This window comes from Lactuca serriola, chromosome 5 (genome assembly GCF_051521515.1).
Source record: "Lactuca serriola cultivar US96UC23 chromosome 5, Lser_US96UC23_V15, whole genome shotgun sequence".
NCBI classification, from domain to species: Eukaryota; Viridiplantae; Streptophyta; class Magnoliopsida; order Asterales; family Asteraceae; genus Lactuca; species Lactuca serriola.
Genome location: NC_136412.1, coordinates 303728792 through 303748366, shown reverse-complemented (window position 1 = coordinate 303748366; position 19575 = coordinate 303728792). Strand labels below are relative to the sequence as shown.

The 19575-nt window shown below is 35.7% G+C and overlaps 3 protein-coding genes across 4 annotated transcripts; 2 read left to right on the top strand and 1 right to left on the bottom strand.

Moving 5' to 3' along the window:
• Positions 1-6216: 6216 nt before the first annotated feature.
• On the top strand, positions 6217-12411 carry LOC145054808 (protein BREAST CANCER SUSCEPTIBILITY 2 homolog A-like). Of its 2 annotated transcripts, none has more exons than XM_079003068.1 (20): positions 6217-6435; positions 6783-7877; positions 7965-8117; positions 8211-8375; positions 8459-9070; positions 9148-9266; positions 9357-9505; positions 9593-9715; positions 9801-9974; positions 10062-10143; positions 10233-10283; positions 10373-10448; positions 10539-10650; positions 10726-10797; positions 10873-11062; positions 11142-11324; positions 11406-11548; positions 11644-11914; positions 11998-12171; positions 12251-12411. In XM_079003068.1, exons 1-20 carry the CDS (start codon positions 6285-6287, stop codon positions 12299-12301), a joined length of 4146 nt encoding a protein of 1381 aa, XP_078859194.1. In that variant the 5' UTR covers positions 6217-6284; the 3' UTR covers positions 12302-12411. The 2 variants fall into 2 exon arrangements, with proteins under 2 accessions (XP_078859194.1, XP_078859193.1); XM_079003067.1 differs by having other exon boundaries at positions 8453-9070.
• Positions 12412-14043: 1632 nt separating this feature from the next.
• On the top strand, positions 14044-15273 carry LOC145054807 (uncharacterized protein At5g01610-like). The gene is made up of 3 exons (XM_079003066.1): positions 14044-14278; positions 14649-14703; positions 14777-15273. Exons 1-3 carry the CDS (start codon positions 14207-14209, stop codon positions 15145-15147), a joined length of 498 nt encoding a protein of 165 aa, XP_078859192.1. The 5' UTR covers positions 14044-14206; the 3' UTR covers positions 15148-15273.
• A 35-nt stretch (positions 15274-15308) lies between these two features.
• Positions 15309-17100, bottom strand: LOC145054806 (small ribosomal subunit protein eS4). The gene is made up of 5 exons (XM_079003064.1): positions 16944-17100; positions 16409-16486; positions 16127-16307; positions 15947-16044; positions 15309-15865 (listed from the first exon to the last, which is right to left on the bottom strand). Exons 1-5 carry the CDS (start codon positions 16944-16946, stop codon positions 15434-15436), a joined length of 792 nt encoding a protein of 263 aa, XP_078859190.1. The 5' UTR covers positions 16947-17100; the 3' UTR covers positions 15309-15433.
• Between the last annotated feature and the right edge of the window lie 2475 nt (positions 17101-19575).

The following is a 19575-nucleotide window of genomic DNA, read 5'->3' as shown; positions in this document are numbered from 1 at the left end:
AGATATGAGGGAGCATTACCCATGATTATTTGTGGCAATTGACTTCGTGGATGAAGTATGATTCAAGTGGGGGGGGGGGGGATTGTAGCACCCGATTTGGCAGGTAAAACTCTTAATCATATATCTCATTATTTTTGTCCTAGGTAGTATGCTTGCATACACGAGGTACGCACAATGTACTCTTATGCATGTGCAAAGCGGGGATGTCCCCTACTTACGTTGGACGTACGAGCCAGGTACGCCGCACGTCCGTCCGTCTGTGGGCCTTTGGAGTTTTGGGTTCGGGGTTAGTTGGGCTTTTTATTTGATTGAGTTTGGGCCTTAGGCCTTTTGTGATATCAGGTCATTTGTGGGCTTTAGGTCATCATGGAGCTCGTGGGCCTATGTTGTGCCTTAGGGTCTTGTTTGTTGGACTTGGAATACCTTTTTGGACTCGTTTGGATTTAGGCCTTGGTGGGTTAGGCCCAATAAGGCAAGGATTAAGCATCCTTTATGCCCTTAAAGTCAGGATTAGGGTTTGGACTCTTGAGTTGGGTTAACGACCTAATTTCCAATTAAGGTTTTATCACTTATGATTTAGTGAGAGGTTTTCGCGAGTCAGCAACTCGAGTATGATTTGATACCTTTGGTCTTAGGTGAGTTTCCTTCACTGTACTTGTGGGTCGGAGACACCAATGTCGGCCCACTAGATTATGTTGGTAGGATGATAGATGTCTTCGTGACACTTTCATGTTATGTATGTTTATGCTTGTTATCTTCATGATTGTTGCTGATATGATTGTATGTTTAGTTGTAGGGGTGATAGAGGACCAATACCGACTGAAAGATACCGAAGGGGATGAAATAGACATAGTATCGGTTCAAAGATACCGAAGAGGGTGAAATAGACCTAGTACCGATTGAAAGATATGTATGTATGGTATGGGATATTTTGGGGGAGCTCACTAATCTTTGTGCTTATAGGTTTAAGTTTATGTTTTAGGTACTTCTGGCTCGAAAGGGAAGGGCCTGACCTGACCGCTGCATCTGCCCATATTTTCCACATTATGTGATTTTGGGATTTGTACTCTGATATTATTACGCTATGATGAACTTTTGGTTGTTTTGACATGTTTAATAGACATTTTGGAATGAATTAAAAATGAAATTTTTATCTGTAAATTTTGGGATGTTACAGAATGTCTCAGTCAAATTAGAAGATGTTATGAAGGTGTTTAAACATTCACTTAATGAGTTATAGAACGAGAAGACGGACCATGTATGTCTTCTATACCTGTTATAGAAGGGTTTCAATGAGCGGTTGGCTAAACAGCCTATTATAGAAGGGGGTGAAATAGACCTGATATCGGTTGAAAGATACCGAAAGAGGTGAAATAGATCCAATACAGGTTGAATTTCATAGGGCACCTTCCCTAACACCATCACCCAAAAAATCTCCTACCCATAAGCATCAAGAAAAAAAAGGCATGAATAGAAAATCCATCTCACCCGCTACCACCACCACCGCCGACCGCTGACCCATCAGCTGACAAGGACCGAATTATTAGTGACTTGCAAAACGAGGTCCGTTAATTAAAAAATGAGATCGGTGAATGTTGCGAGCAGTTGCGGTCTCAGGATGAGCGTTTAGTAGAACATGACGCTACTTTAGCCATGGTTATGAAACTTATCAATAAGACTCTCGTAGATGACGTTGGTACCTCGAAGGGGATGGATGCATATTTTTAATTATTTTATCGTTTATGGTCATTATGTTTATGCATCGTTTACAAGTATACATTATTGAACCGTACATGGATACTACAATGACAATGAGTTATGGGAGCATGATTATGTCTTAACCACCCTCGAACAACCGCTAAATGACGACCTTGAACAACCGCTGAATGACGGTTGTGAGCAGCCGTCTCTGGTTATTCAATCGTCAAATGTAAAAGAAATTATGCGGGATGAATACAAAACAACGTCACCAACACCTCTTAGGTGTTCTAAGTATCGAAAAGTTATGTTCATATGGTATAAGTCGCCATGGATACAAATGAAGAGGAAATGTGTCACACGACAACAACCAACACTGTTGGACAATCTTTTAGAGCCTACCATACACAATGTATATAAAGAACGGGATGGTTCATTGTTGTTTGGTCATAATTATTTGACCGGTTTTACTACGCTTGAGTTTTGGACACGATTATATGCGGATAGTCATGGAGGATGGTTGTCATGTAATGTAAGTAATATAATTATTTTGCTCATTACATACTACACTTTTAATAATAATACTTCCTTTACTACAAAAAAAAAATGGCAGCACATTATGACGTGGATCTCATTGCTGCTAGAACGTAGAGCGGATGATGTCGGTGGACAATTGTGTCGCCAACTTTCATTACTGATACATTTCACTGGAATGGCATGGCTGACGCAGTGGTGGAGCTACATGGGGCGGTGGGGGTACTGCAGTATCCCCAAAAAATTATTTTATATATATACAAAATTATTTGTATACATGTTTTATGTTATTGTATCCCCCAACTAAAACGATTGTACCATGTTTTTTTAATGCAAGGGATAACTACATGAAATATATCTTGATAATGTTTGTACAATCATATCAAAATTTATGGTTCCGCCACTAGGCTGACAAATCCGTTTACCTAGCTTGGGCAGAATGTGATACGGTATAATTTTGTTTGGATTACATTATCTGAGTATTTATATACTAATTAATTATTTATAACTTTTTTTTGTAGCTTTACATCCCAATCAATATACCACATGCTCACTGGTTTTTGGGTGTTTTGGATTTGAAAACATTCAAGATGACTATATACGATAATCATTGGAAGGGCGACTACTGTTTGGAAAACGAGGATTGGTTTATAGGTATGAGAGGCCGCATCCACATACTACTAGTGGGAGTACACTACTAGGGTACTGAACCAACTTATTCAATCTCGCTTGAGAGCTTAAGATACCATCGCAAAGCCCCGGACGTACCATAACATATTGGCAATAAAGGATATTGTAGTGTGTTTTTGTGTTCGTTCCTGAATGCGTTGATCATCGGAAAATTGATTTTTATAGAGGTTAAAACCACCAGTCCATGGGTTATGGGTTATCGAAAACGACTACAGAATTTTTTTGGGGTACAATGACAAAGATGTTTCAGAGCAACTAGAAAGAGATTCTTTAACTAGAAAGAATTTGGTTCAGATGTAGGACACCTATCCAGAAGTTTTCGCAACTCAATCATAGATGATGGAATCATCAAAGATTTAACCTTTTCGAACTTTGTCTGTAACTCACTAGAGGCCTCGAAAACAAAGAGAAGACGTGTACAAACGAGATATGCAGCAACAAGAAGAAGGAAAAGGATTGCATAAAGGAACTCTCGAACATTTGTCAGATGTGTCGATATCAATGGTGACTCATTATTTTGATGAATCATTTCTTCGGACAGAATAAGATTATGCAAACACTTACTCGAAATCTTGACCATTGTATTTGTAATATGACCTATATATACATCATTTATTTAATTTATGTATTTATTAGTTGTTTGTTGATTTTAATTGCATTTTATATTTTATAAAACCAAAAGTTATAAATTTTATGAAAGCAAAACTTATAAATTATATAAAACCAAAACTTATACTAAACGAAAAACCACATGTACATGCAAAAAAAAAAAAAAAAACAAGTCAAATGTATTCCGAAACTATGGTTCGAAATCGTACTTCGGAATTTAAAAGTCGGATCCGGAACGATGTGTTTCGAAAAATATGATTACTTACAAAAAAAAATGATAATTTTTGTCGTTTATAAACGTTAGATTATTCATTTTTCCTTGTTATAAATTTAAAATTGCCAAAAATACATCATGACAGATTCAAACTTGAGGGATACGTTGCCGACAAGATAGCGGCCTCCTTCCTGTCGGTACGGTGGGCGTTTGGCTTCAAAATCATTGGTCATTAACCCTCTAGTCTTCTTTCTATAATCCACGTCTTTACTATCATAATCGCAAGGTTTACATACATTGTCATTTTGTCAGTTAGCTTTCTTAATTATTTTTATTTCACTTTGTATAAATTAACCTTTTTTTTTTAATTATTTTTATACCATTTTGCATAAATTAACTATTATTTTTATAAGACTATAGTCACTATACTGATAATTGACAACGTTAAGGTTGCCTATTTACGATTACATTATATCTTATTTGTATAAAAAGAAAAAGACATGTTTACATTATATCTTATATGTATAAAAAGAAAAAGACATGTTTGGTTAACCGCAATTTTTTTTTTTCCAAATATTTGAATAAAATATCAACATTTTCCGAAATAACCACAAGTTTCATGGACATCACCCATCAAACAATGATGAAATATATGACAACGATACAAAGGATTACTCAATGTCAAATCAAGCTAAAGATGAATTTTAGCCTTGGGGTGAGTGTGGTAGAAGATGTATTTATTTTGCCACATCGGCTTGGAATGCTACCTCCTCCCTGTGGTTTTGGTGCGACTATGACACTCCAAGGGAGCACTCATCTCTTCCTATTGCTATTCTAATTGATTGCTGATCGGTCAGATTTAAAAAAAAAGTTCTTTTTTTTTTCTTTTTAAACATTTTAAATTGAACGTGACACCACTCATTGGGTGTGACATGAAACCACACTTTTGTAGTAATGACTGAGGTGTTGCCTACGTGACAGTGAAGGAAGTGTAACTTTTGTGGTACCACTCCCTTCAGTCTTATTTATTTGAGCTAAACCTAAATATCACATGTTTTTTTTTTCTTTTTAAACATTTTAAATTGAATGTGACACCACTCATTGGGTGTGACATGAAACCACACTTTTGTAGTAATGACTGAGGTTTTGTCTACGTGACAGTGAAGGAAGTGCAACTTTTGTGGTATGGGTACCACTCCCTTCAGTCTTAGTTATTTGAGCTAAACCTAAATATCACATGTCATTGGTCACGTCGACTTGTTTATATCCTTACGTCTGCTTTATTGTCTCCTTCAATTCATACCCTTCTATCAATATAATTAGAGGTATAAAAATCGGTTTTTTATACTGAACTAGAGGGGTTTGAAACAATTTGTATTTTTTTTTCAAGAATGGCAAAACCAATTCAAATTTAAACCAGTTTGGGGAAAAAATGTTCGTACATATAAAACTGGTTAAGAGTTGGATGAAAAATGTTTTATGAAAATCGATAACCTATACTTTCAACATTTTTGCAAACTTGATTTGGGTGTTAGCATTTAATGGAATTTTCATTGTTGATAAAAACAACTAAATAAGGGAAAATGGGTTTTCAATGATGGAAGGTGTTTTCGTTCACTCGAAATCGTTTAGGGATTCAAAACAATATTTTTGTTCTTTTAATTATTTAAAAAATGGTTGTTGGGCACCCAAAATCGTATAAAGGGTCAAAACGGTATTGAGAACTTCAAAATTTTGTATCCACAACAAAATGATGGATGAAAGCAATATTTTTTTAAGGTTTTAAACATGTTTTTAAAATCACCACTAGGCCTGTCAAATCGAGCAATTATGTTGTGTTTTTGTCTGACACGACAATCTTTTGTGTAATACGAACACGACGCGACACGATGTCGTGTGTTTTCTCACTAATACGAAAACGAACCAATTAAAATACGACAACACGACACGACACGACACGAAAAAGATAATATTACATAACTATTAGTTTATTTAATCATATATAACACGACAAAAATGACAAACATGACAAACACATGCTTAATCGTGTCACTTTCGTGTGTATTTGTAAACACGAACACGACACGACATCATGGTTTTTAAACTTGACACGAATACGAATTCGAATTTTGATTTCATCCTGATTTTGTTTCATCCCGATTTTGACACCCCTAATCACCAGTCTAACCAAAACTAATTATGTCTAATATCTTAAATGGCAGTAGACCGGTGATTGATTTCAAACTGAATCAGTTTGTACCAAAGTGCATTTTCCATAAACCGGATTAGTTTGTTTTCATTTCTTTCCGAACAATAGTAGTAGTTGTTGTTGTTTTTTTTAGTGCAAAATGCAGTTCAATTTTACCAAAAGTGTAAATAGAATGAGACACGAGGGTTATATTTGAAACTTTACCAAATGAAACTTCCCGCCTTCTTATTGTTCTCTCCGTTTTTAGCTCAAAATTAGATGAACAAAAAATATCGTCTGTTTGGATGATTTTACCCTCGGAAAATTCACATATCGGCCGCTCACCGTTAGATGTCTACGTGGCAAATCTTCTCAGACGCCGGGAATAGTTTCCGGTGGCAATGCTCCCACGTCAAGCTCTCAAGTGAACCACAAAAAGCCCTAATTCAGAAACCTAGCTCTCCTCACCATCTTCCATCTATCGCCGATCTCTTGGTTCAAGGTATTATCTTCATAAATCGCAAGTTCACATCTAAAAGTCCAATATTTTTTGTTTAGCTTTGGCGACTAAATTTAAAATAGGAGGGAAATGATGGAGTTTAGCTTGCAATAAGTATCATAAGTGTAGGATGAATACTAAACACTGAATTTATACATATGAAACCGAATGAACACATACATATCTATGTAAATTGGCGTCTACAAGTACTACCTCAATCTAAGAGTCTGTTCAAGTATTTGTATACAGATATACCTAGTAATTGAGTTGAGTAGGTGACTATGTAAATTAATGGAATGAGCACACATAGTAGGTGTTGAGTGATAGATTATTGTTTGTTTCCAAAACAGGATTCTCAAAGCTATACGAGGATCAAAATGATGAAATTGAGACCCCTCCTTCTTTCCAAACTGGATTGAGGAAACCGGTTGTTGTGAAGCAATCTTCCTTGGTAAAAGCATCATCTATTCTTGGAGATCACGATGATGAAGTCACTGTTCTTCCCAAATCAAATCAAAGTGGTGAGATTGAGACCCCTCCGACTTTCCGAACTGGATTGGGGAAACCGGTTGTTGTGAAGCAATCTTCCTTGGTGAAAGCATCATCTATTCTTGGAGAGCAAGATGATGGAGCCACTGTTCTTTCTAAATCAGGATATTCAAAGCTGTACAAGAATAAAAGTGGTGAGATTGAGACCCCTCCTTCTTTCCGAACTGGATTGGGGAAACCAGTTGTTGTGAAACAATCTTCCTTGGTGCAAGCATCAGCCATTCTTGGAGATCAAGATGATGGAGCCACTGTTGGATATTCAAAGCTACATGAGAATCAAAGTGGTGAAACTGAGACCCCTCCGACTTTCCGAACTGGATTGGGGAAACCAGTTGTTGTAAAGCAATCTTCCTTGGTGAAAGCTTCATCCATTCTTGGAGATGAAGATGATAGAGACATTTTTCCTTTCAAATCAGGATATTCAAAGCTACATGAGAATCAAAATAGTGAAATCGAAACCCCTCCAACTTTCCGAACCGGATTGGGGAAACCGGTTGTTATAAAGCAATCATCATTGATGAAAGCATCAACCATTTTTGGAGATGAAGATGATGGAGCCATTGTTTCTTCCAAATCAGGATACTCAAAGCTACATGGAAATCAAAGTGATGAAGTTAAGACCCCTCCGTCTGTCCTAACTGGATTTGGGAAACCAGTTGTTGTGAAGCAATCTTCCTCATTGAAAGCATCATATGTTCTTGGAGATCAAAATGGTGGAGCCTCTATTCTTTCCAAATCAGGATATTCAAATCCATATGGGAATCAAAGTGATGAAGTTGAAACCCCTCCAGCTTTCCGAACTGGATTGGGGAAATTGGTTGCTGTGAAGCAATCTTCCTTGGTGAAAGCATCATCTATTCTTGGAGATCAAGATGATGGAGCCATTGCAGATACAGGTTACCTTGTTTGTAGTCTCCTTGTAAGAATTATATACTGAATGAATTTTAGCATTGAGTGATGGAATATTAATTTTTATGAAACAGGATTGGTAAACCGAGAGGAAAATTCAAAAATAGGTGGCACCCCCTTCACATTTCGTACTGGATCTGGGAAATCAGTTGCTATAAAGCAGTCTTCCATGGCAAAAGCACTATCTATGTTTGGATGCCAAGATGATGATGCATTTGTAGACACAGGTCTATCTATTATCTACTTATTTAAGTTTCCAAAGAATCTTGTATGTCCAAATCATTGTTATGTATATCTTTTCTTATAATACTATTTTACAGGTCGAGATGATGGAACCAGTTGCTCGAATTCCATGTTCCAAACAGGGTCAGGGAAAGCTGTAAACATATGCTCAACAGGTCTTATGAAAGCAAGAACATTGTTAGGATTGGAGGAAAATTCTGATCATAATGAGGTTTCTAAAGGCCTTGAACATGCGAATACAGGTGAATTCTTCTTCACACATTTCAATCTTCTTTGAGTTTCCAGATGACTAGTGCTAGAACTAATTTAGGGTTTCAAGATGTAGGTGAAATCAGGGAGGTTGCTCGAGGGTCTATTCTTTCTTCTTCTAGACCACCACCTATCAAGTTTCAAACAGCTGGTGGAAGATCTGTGAAAGTTTCTGGTGATGCATTGAAACGAGCAAGGAGCCTTCTAGGAGATCCTGATGTAGGGAATTTCTTAAAGGAAGGGGATGCATGTTATCCTGCATTTTCATCTAATAAGAAATTGGGGAATAACATGTTGAACAAAGAAAATAATGTGTGTAATTCTTTTAGTGATGGCATACCAAACGCAAAGCAAAAGTCTAATAACTTCATATTCCCTGTAAAATCAGTTTTATCTGATAAGAAGACTGTATCCAGGTTAGAAAATATAGGTTTGAGAAGTAATTTGATCAAAGAATTTGATGCAGCTGAACATGATATCACTACCAAGGAGTATAATAATCATATCCCTTTGGTGGATATTTCAAATACTATTGGTTTGAATGGAACTGGAGAAAAGAGGAAACCATCAAGTCGAATATATCCATCTCCATTCAAGAAGCCGCGAAATTCCAAATTCGTCCCTCCATTGAACAAAAAGTCAACATTCATCCCTCCATTGAACAAAAGCTCAACAGTAGTCTCTAATGGTAATTTCAAATACAGTTTATAACTTCTCAAAAGCTCTTTTATTTTGTTATGATTATGAAGTATATGTTTGCATTAGGTACAATGCCCAAAATGCCTGAAGGATCATGCTGCAAAAAAAAGGTTTCCACTCGATACCCTTTTCAGTTTCCTCGCAAGTACATCAAGGAATACTTTGTAGAGCCTCCATATAATATGGTCAGTATACAACAACTACATTCTTTCAAATTTTGGTATATGTTTTAGTTTCAGCATTTGACACAATTTGTAATGTATTTATGTGAATAGTTTGAGAACATACCTGAATGGTTAAGAAAGATAAACCCAGAAAATGCAGACAAACACATGTTTGAAGATGAATGTGGTTTAAAATGCATTGGTGTGGATACCTTCTGTCACATGTTGACTCAATCAGGATGTTCAGCTCTTTCAAAAGAGTAAGTAACATATGGTTTTATTATCATAATAACATTTTCTCTTATGTTTGTCTTTGAGATTTAATCCTTTTTTTTTTGTCACTGTAGGTGGATTGCAAATCACTACAGATGGATAATCTGGAAACTTGCATGCTATGAGAGATGTTATCCTGCTAAATTTTCTGGGAAACTTTTGACTGTTTCCAATGTGGTAGAGGAATTGAAATATAGGTAGTTTCAGTTTCACTGATTGGATTTCTTATTGAGTGACTTAATAGAAGCAAGTAAAGAATTATTTATATATGTCTTTTTGTAGATATGAAAGAGAATATAACAATGGTCACAGATCAGCTCTGAAGAGAATTCTAGAGGGAGATGCTCCTCCTTCTTCCCATTTGGTACTTTGCATAGCATCTATAAAGTTAAAGTGTAATGAAGAACAAGATGCAGAGGCTCCTTCTACATCAAATATAGAACTAACAGATGGATGGTAAAGAGAAGTTAAGATATAGTAGATTTGAATCTGTATTCTGTGCTCTTTGTGGATGTTTAAATTCTTGTTCTTTTTTTTATATAGGTACTCAGTGAAAGGTCTCTTGGATGATTTACTTTTAAAGCAACTTCTTGCTGGAAAATTGTTTGTTGGACAAAAACTAAGGGTAACTTGGTCATTTCCCTAACTAGAATTCTCTTGTTCACCACAATATTCTTTCTGCTAACTATTAATAAATAATAATCCTTTTTGAAGATTTGTGGAGCTGGTTTAAGCGGTTGGAATGCACCTGTTTCACCCCTTGAGGTTTGTCCCAATCAAATCTTTGACCCTTAACCATGTTTATAATTATTGTAAATTTTATATAACAAAAAAAAAAAACTTATTTTTACCAGGCATCAAGTATGATTAGCTTATGCTTGCACATGAATGGGACATATAAAGCTCATTGGGCTGAACGTTTGGGATTCTGTAAGAATTAGTTACATATATAATTTATTTTCTATTCTCTTCTTCTGTTGTCAACTTCTCATGCATGGTTGTTGTGTTTTTTTGTTTCAGGTAAAAGAGGTTGTGTTCCATTAGCCCTTAAATGCATTAAAGGTTCTGGAGGTGTAGTTCCCAGCACATTAGTTGGAGTGACACGGATATACCCTGTTCTATACAGGGAAAGGTATGTTGAAGCTTATTATAAAGTATAAGTCTTGTGACAAGTAAGTGATACGTATTTGTTGTTTTTCACACTCAGGTTAAGTGAGGGGGGTTTTGTGGTGAGATCAGAGAGGATGGAAAGCAAAAGGATGCAATTGTATGACTACAGGTAAATAAATTTACACCAATAACTTTCTGTATATATGGTTTTAAATGAATATTGAGATAGTTGGGTATTTTGTAGACGTTCAAGCATTGTGGAGGGGGTTATGTCGGAGTTTGAAAGAGGATCCAAAAGTTTTGAAACTGATGATGATGATGAAGGGGAGAGGATTTCACATCTACTAGAAAAAGCTGCAGAACCAGAAGTTTTAATGGCTGAGATGACTTCAGAACAACTCACTTCCTTTGCTTCTTATCAAGCAAAAATCGAGGTAACCTAATCTCTTGTCTTTACTCTGTGTGTGGAAAAAGACGTGAATGCCCTTCTCATCTCAGTTTTTGTAATTGTAGGCAAGTAGACAATCAGAGATGGAGAAATCAATCAAAAAGGCGTTAGATGAAGCTGGATTAAGTAGGAACGAAGTGAACACACTTATGAGGGTTAGAGTCGTTGGTTTAACTAGTAAAATTCACAATCACATCGCCTCCCCACAACAAGCCTTGATAACAATATGGAACCCAACTGAGAAACAGGTTTGAATTTTTTTTTTTTGTTATTCAGACATTGGATTTGAAATTTTCTAAAGTATGTTTACCATTGTAATTGCATTGCAGCAATCAGAGTTGGTGGAGGGGCAAGCATATACTGTTTCAGGTCTTACACCGATTAACTCTGATTCATGTACTATTTATATGCGTGCAAGTGGATCTACAAACAAATGGCGTCTGTTATCTCCATCATCAACTCAACACTTTCTGTAAGCCACACACACACACACATATACGGAATCTACTTTTCGATATTGGGATGCGTATTTATATATGTAAAGGAAAAAAAAATGTTTTTTTTCAGGCCGTTTTTTAGTCCTCGAAAACCGGTGTTGTTATCGGAAATGGGTGAAGTTGGAATTTCGAGTGAATTTGATGTTGCTGCATTTGTGGTGTATGTGGGTGAGGTGCATAAGTTTGGTGATGAGAAGAGGCAATGGGTTTTTGTAACAGATGGCACTACCACTACACATGACCTCTCTCTCTCAGATTCATTGCTTGCAATCAGTTTCTTTTCACCATCTGTTGACTGTGATTCCATTGTACCTATCAACTACAACCTTGTAGGATCAACGGTATGTATATTTTATTTGTTTTTATTAAAATATAAAAAATACAAAAAGGAAATAAAAAATGAATTTGATTTGGATTGCATTAGGTTGGGTTTTGTAATCTGATAAAGAGGGCCAAGGACCAAATGAATCGTATATGGGTGGCTGACGCCACTGAAAACTCTACTTACTTTTTAAGTTATGATGGTGGGAATTCAAAACACTTGAAGGATGCAGCTGCTTCTGCTGATCGATGGGCGAAAGCAAAAGCCTCTACTCTGGTATCAATTTCGAATTTTACTTTTCTCACCCTCATACATACAGGTATAATGATAATAATGTAAGTTTTCAATCATGCAGATAATTGAGAAGCTAAAGGGAAAAATATCGTCTATGGTTGCTAGAAACTAGAAAGGTATAGCTTTGATCTTTTCATCAAATGTGGTGTATATCACATTCTTTTGTAACAACTTTTATTTGTGTACAGTAGATAAAATGAAAGCTCCTTTTTCTTTCTCTCTTATGACTGACTATGACTTTTATGCTTGAAAACAAATTATAAAGGTATTGATTCTATAACCCTCAAAATAATATACACTATAACACAAAATGTTTCATTGGTTCAATAGATGAGTTATAAATAACATTATACATTTTGTCAAATTATATTTGTTACGGAAAAGACTTCAATTTTTTTTATTTTAATTGTGTTGTTTACAATTATATATATATATATATATATATATATATATATATATATATATATATATATATATATATATATATATATATATATATATATATATATATTAGTCTTTTGATCGATACATAAATTTGTTAAGTATTTTACATACAAATTAAAAATTATTTTATACAAGATACATTTAGTAAATCTTATTGAGATCTTCAATAATAATAAAATTTTCATCATCGTCAAACCCACAAATCAATCCCATAGGACACAAGCGGTATACACGTGTGGAAATAAAGCCGACCCCAACAATACCATGCAAAGAAGTTCAAAAAACAGCCACAACTAATATAAGAGGGGAACAAATTATTTGCACTAAAAAGTTATGTTATATTCTATTAAAAATATTGATATTGACCTAAAGAACAAATTATTTATATATACCATTTTAAAAAAATGCAGATAGCAGCACCTTTGGCATATGATTTCAACTTTTAAAACAAAACTAATAGTGGATGGGAGCATAAGGTTGATAATGACAAATTTTTAAAAAAAATTGCAAACCATCTCAATCTCCCATTTTTTTAAAATAAAATAAATACTAATAATATCCATTGCTTGTAATATTCGGAATGTATAGTGCCGAACTTATCTAATAATATAATATGTTAAAATCTACAAATAATAATAATAATAATAATAATAATAATAATAATAATAAATAATTTAGTTTATAACTTGGTAAGTGTGTAGAACAAATAAAAAAATCTCCAATTTCCATATTATCCATTGTTACATGCTATCCTCGGTTTCCTTCGTATTATTTGATTATTTTGTTGTTACGTGTTGTGTTAACTCATGAACATGTACTAATAGCTTGTATGATTTAGACTATAGTATTGTAATAAACTTACATTGGATTACAAAATAGAAAAAACCCAAGCCACAAATGCAAAGCTGAGATGAAAGGAAATCGTAGATGGCCAAATGTCATCTGCGATTTCGTCATCTTAAATAAAAGGAAAAAAAATATATAGAGTTGGCCGAAGTTGAAGATGAGGCCATTAAACCGTAGCCCAGCAGACAAATTCAAAGACATGTTTGTCCGGATTTGACAAAACTGAAGTTGAGTACAAAAAACCGCGGATAAGCTTCCATCATATGTGGAGCTCATCCGCAGTTTCTGACTATTTTATGAAAACTCTTAATTTTTTGCTGTTTTATAAAAAAAAAAACTTTAAAAAAATTATGCTAAATTTGTAATTACCTCCAAAATAAATTATTAACTTATAAGGGCAAAATATAAAATATAGAATAAGAAATAAACAAAGCCAAAGAATGTGAATGAAACATATCCGATGAAATATGGACCCAAAAAAAGATGGAGGTTTATATTAAATTAATAACATCTCAACTCCTAAAATGCTAAAACAAAAATTAAAATTGGAGGGAGTATGAAATCGATAACAGCTGAAAACTCGCTGAAATGTAAATCATCATCATAATCTCTCAAATTTCAACCCAAAACCCAACATTCTCTCTCAAAACTTGAAACTTGGGAGAGAAATTAAAAAAAAAATTCCAAAACCATATTCATATCCAGAACTTGATCAAGAAAACAAAACATGGATTCGCTTATGGGTTTTTGGTTTAATAGCCAAGCCAAAGAGATAAGTAACGTCGGTAAAGATATCAATGTAACTTCTTCTTTTAATCTCTCTCTACACATAATTCATTTCCATTTTATGTATCCATGTAAAACGAAACCAATGATTGTATTTCAAGATTTGGATTAGAATTTATGATTGAATTCCCTAATTATTTAAATAATAATTATAATAATCGTGAAGCTCATCTGATTTTCGATTCTGGATGTACATTCAATTGCTATCTAATTCAATCTCTTCTATGAATGAATCTGTAATAATCTTTCTTTTATTTTATGAATCAAAATGAGGTTTCCATATACACGGAAATAATATTAATAATACTCAACAGATTTTATGAATTTGATTACAATTTATTTCTTAGCCTCAAATACTAAAAGCTTTCCTGTTTTCTGGTTAGGATGTGCCAAAAAATATGGGTAAAGGAGCAAAGAAGATAGTGAAAAATGCGACAGGTTTGTCTCAATGACAATTAGGGTTTTTTTTTTTCTTTTGTAATTTTGAATTATGATTTGCAATTGCATACAGAAAAGAAGCAAAAGCCATTGCCTGAAGTGCTAAAAGAGTATGATTTACCCTCTGGTTTATTCCCTAGAGAAGTGAAAAAATATGAATTGGACGAAGCAACAAAAAAGCTTACAGTTACACTCCCTAAATTCTGTGAAGTCACTTACAGAGATTCGTCTATTTTAAGGTTCTCAAACAGCGTCACAGCTCATCTTGAGAAAGCAAAACTAAGCGAAATTGAAGGACTCAAGACTAAAGGAATGTTATGGGTCAAAGTCACATGCATTGCACGTGAAGATACAAAGCTTCATTTCACTGCAGGGTTGGGAAAAACCAGGGAAACTAAAGTTTATGAAATGGTTAGAGATGGAATCCCTGTAGACAAATTCTAAAACCATCATCTTCTGTTACACATCAACACCATGTATTCATGTAACATATACAACGCATTCTAAAATGTACTATATGTATATTGTATATCATTAATCATTAATTAATTAATCTACTTCATTTCATTTTATGTCATAGAATTAGAAACATACCAAAACAAAGGTAGCAAAATTCAACACTTCCATAACAAAAATTGTACCAAATGCAATAAAAAAAAGTTTAACAATGATAATTATAACATAACAAAAACTATGAAAAGCAATAAAATCTCGAAAATCATTAAAAGATCTAAGCAGTTGCAGCAACAGCAGCTTGCCTCTTCCTAGCTTCCTCAATGATGGTCAACTTAATACCCTTGCCCTTGGGGAGAGACACCCATGGCTTTGTTCCCTTTCCAAGGGTGAACACATTGCCCAAACGAGTAGCAAATTCATGACCTGTTGAATCTTGAATGTGAACAGTTTCAAAGCTTCCCTTATGCTTTTCCCTGTTCTTCAAGATCCCAACACGCCCTGTGTTTCTTCCTCCAGTCACCATCACAACATTTCCCACATCAAATTTGATGAAATCAACAATCTTGTCGGAATCCAGATCAAGTTTAATGGTGTCATTAGCTTTGATTAAAGGGTCAGGGTAACGGATTGTTCTTCCATCGTATGTGTTGATGTATGGAATCCCCTTTGACCCAAATTGGACTGATCTTACCTTGCACAATTTAAACTGCAAAAAAGAAATATCTTTTTAGACAAAAAAAAACTTTTACTTTGATCAGATAATGTAATCTGAAAAAAAAAAAAAAACCTTGGATTCTTCATCCCTGACTGAGTGGAGTCTGAATCTTCCTTTGGTGTCATAAAGAAGACGGAAGTTCTCATTTGTTTTGGGAATGGAGACAACATCTATTGTGTTAAGAAAAGCAAAGAATTTCTAATCAGTGTCTGTATCCATTCAGTTGTATAAAGCTGTGAATAGTCTACTCACCCATGAAACCAGCAGGGTAAGTTTTGTCAGTCCTGACCTTGTTGTCAACAAGCACATGCCTTTGCATCAGAATAGATTGAACCTCACGATAAGTCAAAGCATATTTCAACCTGTTACGAAGGATCAGGATCAAGGGCAAGCATTCCCTTGATTTGTGTGGTCCAGATGAAGGTTTGGGAGCCTTGAATACAACAAGTAAGAAGATTAAATAACATGTAATCACCAATGAGAAAATCAATTACAGAAATGACAAGAACTAAGAGTTCAGAAAGAGTAACTTACGAAAGCACCACCAAGTTTATCGAGCATCCAATGCTTAGGCGCATTGAGCCTCTTCATGTGCTTCTTCAAACCCCTCGCCTTTAATAGAGAACAAAACAATGTCAGTAAACATATTCTAAGAGTTCAAATGGCATAAATCCCAATACACGACCTACAAATCCATAAATGTCAACTTCACTTCGAGTAGAAAGATGTTTTAACACAAACATCGCATTTGTTTTAAGTAACAGACTCGGCTAATTTCAAGACAAACTATCATAAAACCTAACAGATTCACGATGGATACGAAACTACGTAAAGTTTATAGTTGAAGGCCTCGAAGTCCAACAGTATGCCAAACAAAACCAAAACTGTTTGTAGATCGCATAACATTTTCATAATCGAACGATAAACGGATCATCAAGATCAAATAACTTGCAGATTACAAATAATGGATAAATTTCATGAACTGGACATAAGAGCAGAAGCCATCAAATTCAAAATGGCATTCGAATGAATGTTTCTGTAAGTAAGATACAGAAGAGAAGGAGCATACCATGGTTGCGTTGTAGTGACGACTTGGAGATCTCCGGTAGTCTCGTCCGGTTGAACTGCGCCTCTCCTCCTCACTCGCAGCCGCACACCCTCTTCGATGATCTCTTTTTATTGAACCCTAAAACATATGTTTATATAAGTTGCAGAACCTATTTCAGATGGTGGAATTTGAATGGGCTTGAATCATATACGGACTGGGCCTGGTTTAATAAGGGTACTAAAATTTATATGTATTTTACTTTAATCCATCACATAAATGGATTGTCTATGTAACTATGTAAGAGACGATAAGGTTTTCTTGATTTATTTATGATGTTATTTTACAACTTCATTTTTTTTTTCATAATAATATAGTTCAATACATATTGATGGAAGGCAAACGGGCAATAAGTTGCACCACTAGCCCTTTCTGGATGACAAAACTAATTCATTTGAAAACAACATTTGTGAATCTAGGAGATATGACATTAGAATTAATGACCTGTTGGACTCTGTTGAGGAGCTCCATCGCCTCTGATGCAAGAAAACCAAATGTATCAAATGCAAAAGGTACAAACACATGTTGATTTTCTATACATGCATTCTCGTGCTTTGCCACTTTGCACGCATCGGCTTTCAAAGCAGCATGCCCTGCTGTGAAACCCCTACTCCTCAAATCGACGAGATGAGAGACCCCAGTAAGATCCACACATGTGTGCTTCCCTCCTACCCATCTAAAGACCAAAATGTCAGCCGATCTAAGTGTGGATCTTTCATCTTGTGGGTCCGTCAAAAAGTTCGTTGGCGCTTCTTTCTTCGTAGAAATACCAGCACACCGACAAGCATCAAAGAGAACATCCCTAACCACATCATGTCTGTATTTGAAACCAGGGAACTCTCTACAATGAACTGTATGTTTCCTAAAGGTGTCCAAACATGCATTGTGGCAAATTGGGCATATCTTGTCAATTGGGAATAGAGGAATCATGAGGCAGTAACGAAGGATAGTTCGGTACTCCGCAGGAGACATATGCTGGTCAAGGGAATCAATGGGGATAGTTAGCAGAAAATCTTGAGCATGAGGTGCTCGAAGACACTCAAAACTACTTTCTGTCTAACAGTCATGTCGAAGTCGATTTCTATATCTTTGACGATTTTGCTAAAAAGGGCACACGTCAATGCTTTTTGGGATTTAGGGGACGACGTCCTTATTAGTGAAACCGCTACAGTCGAATCCCGGAATCGTATCGCGCAGACGAGTCATAACACATAGGTAATCAGAGTCCATACCACATATGCCACTGTTACGCAAGATGTGGTCTTGTAATGCCCAAGATTGGACCTTCGAGACTACAAATGCGTAGGAGGAAACCTCGTATGCCAAGGACAAACCCAAACCACCGAAACGAATAGGTAAGGAAGCCAGAATCCATTGGATGTCTCCAAAGAAGGGGCCTCCACATACCACCATATCCTCGATAGACCTGCGCAATCCGTTGTCAAAGAACAAAGTTGCCTCTTCTATGTGCACCAGATGACATGTCCTTAAACCAAAGAAAAGTTTTGCAATGCCCATACATGATCGAAGCAAAAGGAGCTCACTTTGCGGGTCACATAGTTGTGGAAAAAAAACCCATCAAATCAACAACATTGACCGCTCTCTTCATGGCCATCCCGCTAATAAACCATGTGTCTCTGCTAACAGCCCCCCAAGGAGCTTCGCCCCCAAAGAAGGTCTCCCTATATCCGTTGGGAATAAATCGACACGAAGCTTCCTACCATCTCAAAAGGGCCAAAAAATCTCCATTTGCTTGATGTTAAACTCAAGACCCAAGCCTGGACCGTTCACCCGAATAACGTTCAACACTTTAGCCACCTTCTCTGAATCCCCAATGACAGTCCCATTATATAGATACCAAGCATGGAGAAGGAGCTTACAGTTGTCTCTAATCTTGTGCACAAGTGAGTGCAAAACGAGGGCAAAAAGAAGAGGGCCTAAGGGGTCGCCTTGTTGCACCTCAGTGGCAGACCATATATGTTGGTCTCCGATATAACATCTCGTTGCTTGCCCGTACAAGAAATTCACCCACAAAGAAATAGAAGAGCACATCCTCTTAACCTCATGGAACAATATTGATCTATCCACTAGGTTAAAAGGCATTCGAGAAATCCACTGTCAGCATTGCAAGAGACCCATCAACATGGTGTCCACTCAACACCCTATTGACATTGTGTAACACAACCTCAGCACCCCCGGACACACCAACCCCGAACCGAAAAGCATTAAGGTACTTGTCTATTTATTTACCCACACCTTTCATGGCAACCTTGGAAACCAGACGTCTCCTTATAGTGCCTATTGCAATTGGATGGATCTCGTTGTCAGGTTTAAGCAGGGGAGTGAGAGGAGCGGATGCAACAAACTCTGCCAAAATGGCCGAATATCTTTCTGCTAACCATAAATTAACCACTGAAGTGATAGCACATATGAGATCTGTGTTGTGTATTATATATATATATATATATATATATATATATATATATATATATTGTAACGTCCCAAAATTCAAGACTAAAAATTTCTTTTAATAAAACATTATGTTAAGCAAATTCATCATTTCAAAACATAAACAAAGTATTAGTTTCCAAAATAC

What these genes read in the sequence shown, in the direction of transcription:
- LOC145054808 (XM_079003067.1), top strand. Translation starts at nt 6,285, where the DNA reads ATGTCTACGTGGCAAATCTTCTCAGACGCCGGGAATAGTTTCCGGTGG. An exon ending in TAGAGCCTCCATATAATATG is followed by an intron (nt 9,267 to 9,356) that starts GTCAGTATACAA and finishes TTATGTGAATAG; the next exon opens with TTTGAGAACATACCTGAATG. An exon ending in AAGCAAAAGCCTCTACTCTG is followed by an intron (nt 12,172 to 12,250) that starts GTATCAATTTCG and finishes TCAATCATGCAG; the next exon opens with ATAATTGAGAAGCTAAAGGG.
- LOC145054807 (XM_079003066.1), top strand. Translation starts at nt 14,207, where the DNA reads ATGGATTCGCTTATGGGTTTTTGGTTTAATAGCCAAGCCAAAGAGATA. An exon ending in ACGTCGGTAAAGATATCAAT is followed by an intron (nt 14,279 to 14,648) that starts GTAACTTCTTCT and finishes TTTTCTGGTTAG; the next exon opens with GATGTGCCAAAAAATATGGG. An exon ending in GATAGTGAAAAATGCGACAG is followed by an intron (nt 14,704 to 14,776) that starts GTTTGTCTCAAT and finishes AATTGCATACAG; the next exon opens with AAAAGAAGCAAAAGCCATTG.
- LOC145054806 (XM_079003064.1), bottom strand. An exon ending in ATAAACTTGGTGGTGCTTTC is followed by an intron (nt 16,308 to 16,408) that starts GTAAGTTACTCT and finishes GTTGTATTCAAG; the next exon opens with GCTCCCAAACCTTCATCTGG. An exon ending in TTACCCTGCTGGTTTCATGG is followed by an intron (nt 16,045 to 16,126) that starts GTGAGTAGACTA and finishes TTAACACAATAG; the next exon opens with ATGTTGTCTCCATTCCCAAA.